The sequence below is a fragment of the Priapulus caudatus genome, unplaced genomic scaffold (assembly GCF_000485595.1).
Source record: "Priapulus caudatus unplaced genomic scaffold, Priapulus_caudatus-5.0.1 Scaffold2606, whole genome shotgun sequence".
NCBI classification, from domain to species: domain Eukaryota; kingdom Metazoa; phylum Priapulida; class Priapulimorpha; order Priapulimorphida; family Priapulidae; genus Priapulus; species Priapulus caudatus.
This window is the reverse complement of record NW_014579667.1, coordinates 149-8,386: the sequence shown is the minus strand read 5'-3', so window position 1 is coordinate 8,386 and position 8,238 is coordinate 149. Positions and strand designations below refer to the sequence as shown.

At 45.1% G+C, this 8,238-nt stretch overlaps 2 protein-coding genes across 2 annotated transcripts in view; one reads left to right on the top strand and one right to left on the bottom strand.

Annotated features, from left to right (window-relative positions):
* Positions 1-1,868, top strand: part of LOC106818875 — a 2,376-nt gene extending 508 nt beyond the window's left edge. Inside the window, exon 2 of the mRNA XM_014823545.1 lies at positions 13-1,868. Within this exon, the coding sequence (XP_014679031.1) occupies positions 359-1,807 (1,449 nt within the window). The 5' untranslated portion in view covers positions 13-358 and the 3' untranslated portion in view covers positions 1,808-1,868. The remainder of the gene's footprint in view (positions 1-12) is intronic.
* Positions 1,869-6,471: 4,603 nt separating this feature from the next.
* LOC106818873 (pre-mRNA-splicing factor 38B-like) lies at positions 6,472-7,861 on the bottom strand. The gene has a single exon (XM_014823542.1). The coding sequence runs from the start codon at positions 7,859-7,861 to the stop codon at positions 6,596-6,598; it is 1,266 nt and encodes a 421-aa protein (XP_014679028.1). The 3' UTR covers positions 6,472-6,595.
* Between the last annotated feature and the right edge of the window lie 377 nt (positions 7,862-8,238).

Genomic DNA, 8,238 nt, shown 5'->3' with positions numbered 1-8,238 from the left:
AAGTACGGAAAGGTGGCCTAGGTGAGCCTTTCGCTGCTAGAACGCTGTTTGGTTGGTGTATCAATGGTCAATCTCCAGTTGGTAAGATCGGTCGTACAGTTGTGTCACATTTTGTAAGTGCTTTGTCTGCTCCAATTGTTGATAACATACATGCACTGTGGAAGATTGGAAATGAGGAAAGAGATGCTGATGATGAGATAATGATAGAGGGAAGAGATGCTGATGATGAGATAACCCCAGTCGCAGAAGGAGCGTGTCAGCGGATAATCTTGAGTTAAAAAGAAAGCCAGTTAGAGTGTGTCATGTGGCAGATGTTGGCACGGATCGTAGTTCACATGGTGGGAATCCTGTAGACTTGATGGCAAATCATTTTTCTGGGTGGTTCAGAATGAAAAGAGCGATTGCATGGTGGATCAGGTTAGCAGATGTCTGTAAGCATAAAACGGTAAAATTAGGCTCATTGGTTGTTGGTCACATTCAGCATGCAGAGCGTTATTTAATCAAATCTGCTCTGGAGCGTTGTTATCCTCAGGAAATTAAAAGGTTATCCGAGGGGAGGGAAATCAAGAAATCAAGTTCTTTGAAGCATCTGTGTCCATACCTTGATGATAATAGTTTACTCAGGGTAGGTGGACGGTTGAGCGAGTCGAAATTGACAGTCAGAAACCCAGTTATCATTCCAGGAAATCATGCTGTGGCTAAGGCTATTGCTACTGAATATCATAATACAGCACATCTGGGTGTTGAGTTGACTCTCGGTCTGGTTAGACAAAAGTTCTGGATAGTGCGAGCTCGACCATTGATTAAAAGGATTATTCGGTCCTATATCACCTGCAGGAAGTTATTTGCTAAACCCAGATGCCAGATCATGGCCGATCTCCCACAGGAGAGAGTAGATAGTGATAAGCCTCCCTTTACCTATGTGGGGATTGATGTATTCGGGACTTTTTTGGTCAAAGTCAATCGGTCAGAAGTGAAACGTTACGGGTGCATGTTCACTTGTCTCGTGTCCCGAGCAGTTCACATTGAGATGTTGTATAGTTTGGAGACAGAGTCGTTCATTAATGGTTTTCGTAGATTTATCTCCAGGAGAGGTCACCCAGACAAGGTATATTCGGATAATGGAACGAATTTTGTAGGAGCCAACGCCGAGCTCAAGAGGGCTCTCAATGAGCTTTCTCGCAACGAAATCGAGGCGTACGCTTTACGAAGAAACATAGACTGGCATTTCAATCCTCCCGCAGCTTCTCATATGGGTGGGGTATGGGAACGCATGATTGGTTGTGCCAGAAGAGTCATGGAAGGGTTTTTGGTTGGTCCCGTAAAATTAACTGATGATATCCTTGAAACGTTGTTTGCAGAAGTTGAATCAATCATAAATGGAAGACCACTTACAAAATTAAGCGATGACCCCAGGGACCCCACTCCTCTCACACCCAACCACTTGTTACTTCTACGTGCTGGGTCAACGATCCCCCCGGGTAAATTTGATAAGTCAGATGTTTTCCGTCGTCGTTGGCGACATGTTCAGCATTTAGCTGACCAGTTTTGGATAAAGTGGGTCAGGATGTACCTTCCTGAACTGCAGAAACGCATAAAATGGACTGAAAGGAAAACGAATACCACTGTGGGTGATCTCGTTCTTCTCTTAGAGGAACACACGCCAAGAAATCTCTGGCCTTTGGGCATTGTCGTGGAAGCATTCGAAGGTAGAGATGGGAATGTCAGGTCTGTTCGCATGAGAACGAAATCTACGGAACTGGTAAGGCCAATCACAAAGATTGTCTTGTTGGAATCTGCGTGTTGAGTTTAGGTACCTATTTGTCGGGGGTTCGGTCGTCGGTAATTTCGTTGAAAGCGAAATAACGGATAGGGGAAGCATATATTATTAAGTTTTTTCTTGTGTAGTTTTGGTGTTTTTGCTTTGTAGTTGACTTAGTTATGCCATTCTGTGGGGGGAGTGTTATCTCCAGCGATAAATGTTTGCGTTGGTTTGCGATGTTACACTAGTTGCTCCGCATTTTCTGGTAGCTCCAACTACCGGACGTCCTGCTTATTTAGGTCAACTGATTTCGCGTTCTTCGCGTGGCGGTGTCCGTGCGGTGAGGGTGCCTTTTCAGGTGCTCCTGGTTAATCCAGTCCAACCGCTCTGAACCTGAGTTATTTTCTGTTATATGAATGCGGATAGCGGTATATTTGGTTTAAGAACAATTTATGTTCGTGATATTTCAATGGTAAAATTGTGTCAGCCATACGTTAGTATTTGTCGTTATCTTGCGTTGGAGTTGTGTGAATTTTCTATGTAAGATACGTACGTACGCCATATTATGACTGTTCGTTGATATAAATTGTTAATTCATTGTATGTAGCCGTTGAGTTTAAGTAGTCTGGATATAGTCTGATGTAGAGTCGTGCATTCGTTGCAGCCCGGGAAATGGGTACCTGTTCACGGTTGATGTAAATTTGATGTGAGGCCCGTGACGTATCTGAGGAAAGGCTTCAGCGTTTTGAAAGTAAATTGGATGGTTCGCGCTAATGTGTTTGTAGCAGTGATATCAGAATACCCAAGCTAATATATGTCGGAATATTAGTGTATATCAGAATACCCTTGGTAATATATGCGGAACGTTGCCGTGGGGTGCAGAATATGTGTTACGTGTAGTGGAGTGTTGCCGTAGGCCGCAGAATACCCCAGTAATATATGTCAGAATATCTAAAGGTTCTATCGGATGAATTAGGAGTGAAATGGAGATTTATTGTGTATGCAAAGTTGCCATTTGTTAGCAATGTACCTGTGATAACCATGTAAACGTGCTGCTGCGTAATGTATAACTTGATTTCATTATTGTGTTTGTGTGTGAATTTAAAGCTTGTAATTTCTATGTGTTACAGTCTACCACATCACGCGTTACCATGTCTACGTGAGTAGAGCATGGCCATATGCGTAGAAAATAAAATGGCTGGTATGAACTGCAGCCTGAGTCTTCATCTTCTTCCTCGTCTCTGCGGGCGCACATCACAATCGGTTGCACAGACAATCGGTTGCACAGCCTTGTCGGCCTTAGTACAAGTACCTAGCGATCAAGGGAACAGACCTTTGCTAACGCACACAACATACCCAGCACGGCGCACGGACACGAGGAACACAGGCTGGTTCGCCACACAAAACAACAAAATTACAATACACCTGTAGCCTGTACAGTGTAGGCCTACTGCGCTAACGTTATCATCGGTTATGAAATCAGAAATGGTAAATTTCTGAATTATTGTTCCAAACTATTAAAGGGACAGTAGCCTCTAGGATTTTACTGCATACAACTGTACTTACTGTATAACAAATCGTCTATACGCCACATGTATTTTCACCAGATACTTAATTAGATTATTTACATCAACGCTACAAAATTTGAACGGCGCCAGACACCCGGCGACCGTGCTGCACCGCTGAAAAAGTTGGTAGTTTGCTTTTCATTTTGCAGGTAAATGACGGAGGGCTCAAATCACAAAAGTGCAATTTCATATTGATTACCTAAATGACTATTAAGCCGAACGATATTCATTTTATGGCAAAGTTTATCCATATTATAACCTGAACTATATGTCCGTTTATAAGATTAATTACAATCCTTTTGGTTTTTAAATGCAATAATAAGAAATACCCTCGTCTGGTAGCCCTTGCCTGGAAAGTGGGTTTTGCCGGGCAAACTATCAGGATCGATGCGCTTTGAGTGGCGCCACCGTCGTTGTAACAAACTAAGTCCGTTAGTTTTAAAACATTTTTTTAAAATATTTCTAATAAGTGATTGAACTATGAAACTTTTTATTAGCGCAATTATAACTAATATTAGCTGAAAGTAACCCATAGAACCTGAGGCTACTGATTCCTCTTAACATATAAAATGCATAGGCAATAGCGTTCATTCAACTACAATAGGCCTACTGTAGTTAGTTACCAGCATGCTGCTGTACTGTCAATATTATATGCTTCGCTGGCACGAGCGTCCACAACACAGTGGTCATAGGCTACGGAATAATCAATGGCTGTTTTATTTTATAAATTTCCCGAATTTATGAACTTACAAATGAAATGTCCTTTCCACATCCCTTAAACTGTCTGCTTAGGCAGTCATAGCCTGCACACGGATGCATTCTCCTAGCTCTAACAATGAATTTGAAATGATATTCTCCTATGATAGGTAAAGTTGTCTTGCAGGACGATTGCTAGCCGAGTAGACTGGTCCGGCTCGACAGTTCCACTCGCATTAAGCCCATAAGATACTAACCCAAGGGGATTGCATACTCACGGTTCCGCTTGGAAACGCCGTGTGACCGGTCGGCCGGCGACCTGGGAGGGCTGATACGGCGGTAGGCGAACTATAAAATGGCATCTTAAAGTGCTGAAGCACCGCTCAATCGAGGGTAGCGCCGGTAGCGGGGACGATTACGGTACGGCATATATTTGCAAATATATGGATAATAATCTGTGGCCCGTCAAATAAACTCAATATTCACATAGAGTATAGCTAAGACATGTGTCTATAGTATCTAGAATTTAGAAATTAGATCATTTGTAATTCACTCTGCGCGCATATTAGAATTTTAATTATTGCTATATTGACTAATCAGTGCGTCAATCAAACATCACTATTCACAGAGGTAATGAATTCAAGCGGTAACGGGAATCATTTGCCTAATATTCGTAGATACCGGATATAATATAGTATTATTAGTAGATATAGAGTTATAGATTAGATTATAGGATTATATATATAGATGTATAGATATTATACATTTATACCATATATTATAATATTTTATAGACAACAGTGTTTAAGCTATGCGTCTTCGTGAATATTTGAGTTTATTGACGCATGATTAGTTCGAATAATATTAGCAAATATATGCGTACCGTAATCTCCCGCTACCGGCTTGAATATAGACAACTCCCTAAGCAACACTGATCTCTATAGATAAAATCTTTATCTTTATATTAAAGTTTATATAGTGATCAGTGGCTAAGCATCATTAAGTTTGCAATCATAGGGGAGTATATCGTTGGATGACGGTGGAGAATTCGTTCAGAAGATTCATTAAGATATGGAAGATATAAGCTTGCGAAATGTGGAAAGAACTGCTGGTGCCTCGCTGGCCGGTGTCGCGCGAAACTATCTGAGACGACAGTGCGAAATATATGAAGAGAGCCCCGCCCCGCCCGCCCCGACCGACCACATGACAGCTCGTTTCTGTGTTACGATAAGTTGTGCCACACTAATACCAAGTTCCTGGAACAGGTACAGGGGTGATCAGGATTTTTGTCTGGTGGGTCGTGCATCATAATTTTTTGGACCTTTTCAACAATGAAATAGTCAGACAGATGTGATTACAATGTCAATACAATCAGGGGCGATGTTACGAGGATTTTACCATAGCGGAGGGGGGCAGGGGCACGTAGCTACTGGGGGGGCCTGGGCGGGCCAGTGCCCCCACAATCTTCTGTCCCCCCAGTGCCCCCCACAAAATTCATGCTTGTATGAAAAAATTGAATTAAAAACAATGCCTTAGAACAGTATAATTACAAAGAAACAGGCGTTCGACCACATCTCCAGTAAATTATAAATTGTGCCCGCCCCCCCACGAAAATGTAAGGCACCCCGCAGTGCCCCCCCACTGAAAAAATCCTAGCTACGCCACTGTCGCTGACGCAACAGATCAACGTGAATAGAATTACACATGCACATCCAATCACCCAAACACGCTACACCATCACACGAATCCACATGAGCTACTTCACTAACGCTAGTGTCATAGTCTACACAGATACCCCATAATCACATGTGTCGATATGTGTATATAATATGTATGTATATATGATATATCTCTCTAATATATGTATATATACATATATACTATATATATATTAGTATATATCATAATATATATTTCTATATATATATTTATATATATATCTCTGTATATATGCAATTCGCACATAGCACAGTGTATATGCATAGTGGCGCCATCCTATCGCAGAAAAAATCGTCTTTATTGGGGCTACATGTTTCTCATATCCTTGAGGCCAAAATGGCCTACTCATCCCTGTTCGGCTCTTTGTGCATGGATCTATCGGGTCATCAACAATATCACCTTATGGATGGGTCGTTCGTACACACTTTTCCCCACTTTCAATTTCAACTTCCTGACCAACCCGTCCTCACTAACTGAGGCCTCGAGGACACGACCGAGTGGCCACTGACACCTATAGGCAACGACTCATCGAACATCAGAACTATGTCATCTTTCTCGATGTTTGGGTATGTTTTACTCCACTTCTTTCTTTCCTGCAGCGTGGGTACAACCTCATTTCTCCATCTGGTCCAAAACTGATTGGACAAATACTGTACGCGACGCCATCTTCGTCTGCAATACACGTCCTCACGCACAAAGTTTTACAGGCTTTAAGTACAACTCTGCACACCTTTCACATTTCCGATCGCTTTTTCGTCATGGTAATTTCAGAAATTACATTTTTATCCGGGCCTTTTTTTTCTTTAGATGCTACTAAGAGACTAGAGCCCTCTCTGTCGACTCGCCACTGCTAGAGCAACCCTTCTTTCTCTCCTTCTGCTGAATTGATTGTCTCGCCATTAACTCTCTGTTCCTTCGTTGGCGAAATTCCTTCGCCTCGCTCGTTCAACTTTTCCTTGGTTTCTTGCTCCTCAGATTTCTCCTTGAAGGTATCCCCTCCGTTCTCAGCCAAGTGGGACGTCTCCCGTTCTTTCAAACCCTCCCCGGGGCTATCCCTGGCTTTCTCTTTCTTCGGAGACCCCTCCCTCGAGCTGCTGCTCCCGGCCTCTCCCTTCTCCGGCGACCTCTCGCGTTCCTTGGATCGATCACTGTCTCGCGATCTGTCTCGCGATCGATTCCTGTCTCGCGATCTGTCTCGCGATCTATTCCTGTCTCGGGATCGGTGCCTGTCTCGCGATCTGTCTCGCGACATTCTCCTCCTCCTGTCGACAGACCGGGACTGGTTCCTCCGCAGGCTGCGCGACCTCTCCCGGCGTCGCCTGTCCCGCGACCTTGACCTGTAGCGATCCCGCGACCTCGACCTCCGGCGGCGCGACCTCGAACGTGACCTCCGACGTGGCAACCGCGACCTTGAGCGTCGGCGACGCGACCTTGACCTCCGACTCCTCATCTGCACGTCGCGGCGGCGACCCCGCGACCTTGACCTTCGGCGGCGGGGCGACCTCGAACTCCGGTGGCGCGATCGCGACCTTGACCTTCGGCGGCGCTCGTGCGACCTTGACCTTCGACGGTTCTCGTGCGACCTCAACCTTGAGCGACGGCGACGATCGCGTGACCTCGATCGCGTCCTGCGACTACACGAACGTGACCTCGTCTTGTGGCGCCGGTGTTCCGCTGACGGCGATCGGCTGCGTGACTTGGACGGCTGCGGACTCGGAGTTCTCTTACGTTCGCGCTCCTCCCGTTCCTCTCTCTCCTTCTCGCGCTCCTTCTCCCTGTCGGCCCACCGCTGCTCCCGCTGCTCCTGCCTCACGACCTGGTTCTCCTCCACGAGTTTCTTCATCTCCGTCAGCTTCTCACTTTCCAACGGCTCTCTTCTCTTTGGCCGACTTATAGGTTCCGCTTCAACCTCACTACCCGCTACTTCATTTTGCATTCCTTTACTTCTACCTCTCCTTGATTGTCCTATAAGTTCCTCTTTATTCTCACTATCTTCATCATTATTTCTCTCGCTTTTCAACATCTCTCTTCTCTTTGGCCGACTTATAGGTTCCTCTTCAACCTCACTACCCGCTACTTCATTTTGCACTCCTTTACTTCTACCAATCACCCCCATCCCAGGGCTGTCTTAACACCGTACGGGTCCCCATCTTCCGGACCTGGTAAGACCTCCAAAGGCCTAATTGCCTTTGTACAGTTCATGCCAATCAGTAGGCCTACCTCTACGCCCGCGAGAACTGGTGTCATCTGGTCTGCCACCCCAGCAAGGTGCATGGGGCCAATTTCTAGCTAAGGCACGATTTGGAATTTGACTACTCTGTGCAGGGATCTTTTCTCTAGAATACGTGGCTGGGAGAGGCACGCTGATTTCCTCTCGGAGCCCCTTAACTACCAACCCTCGCACCCTTTGACATGAAACCACCTCTTCTGCCAACACCGTACCCACCTTGAGGTCTATGGTAGGACCACTTACGCCTAGCTTGGCCACGGTTG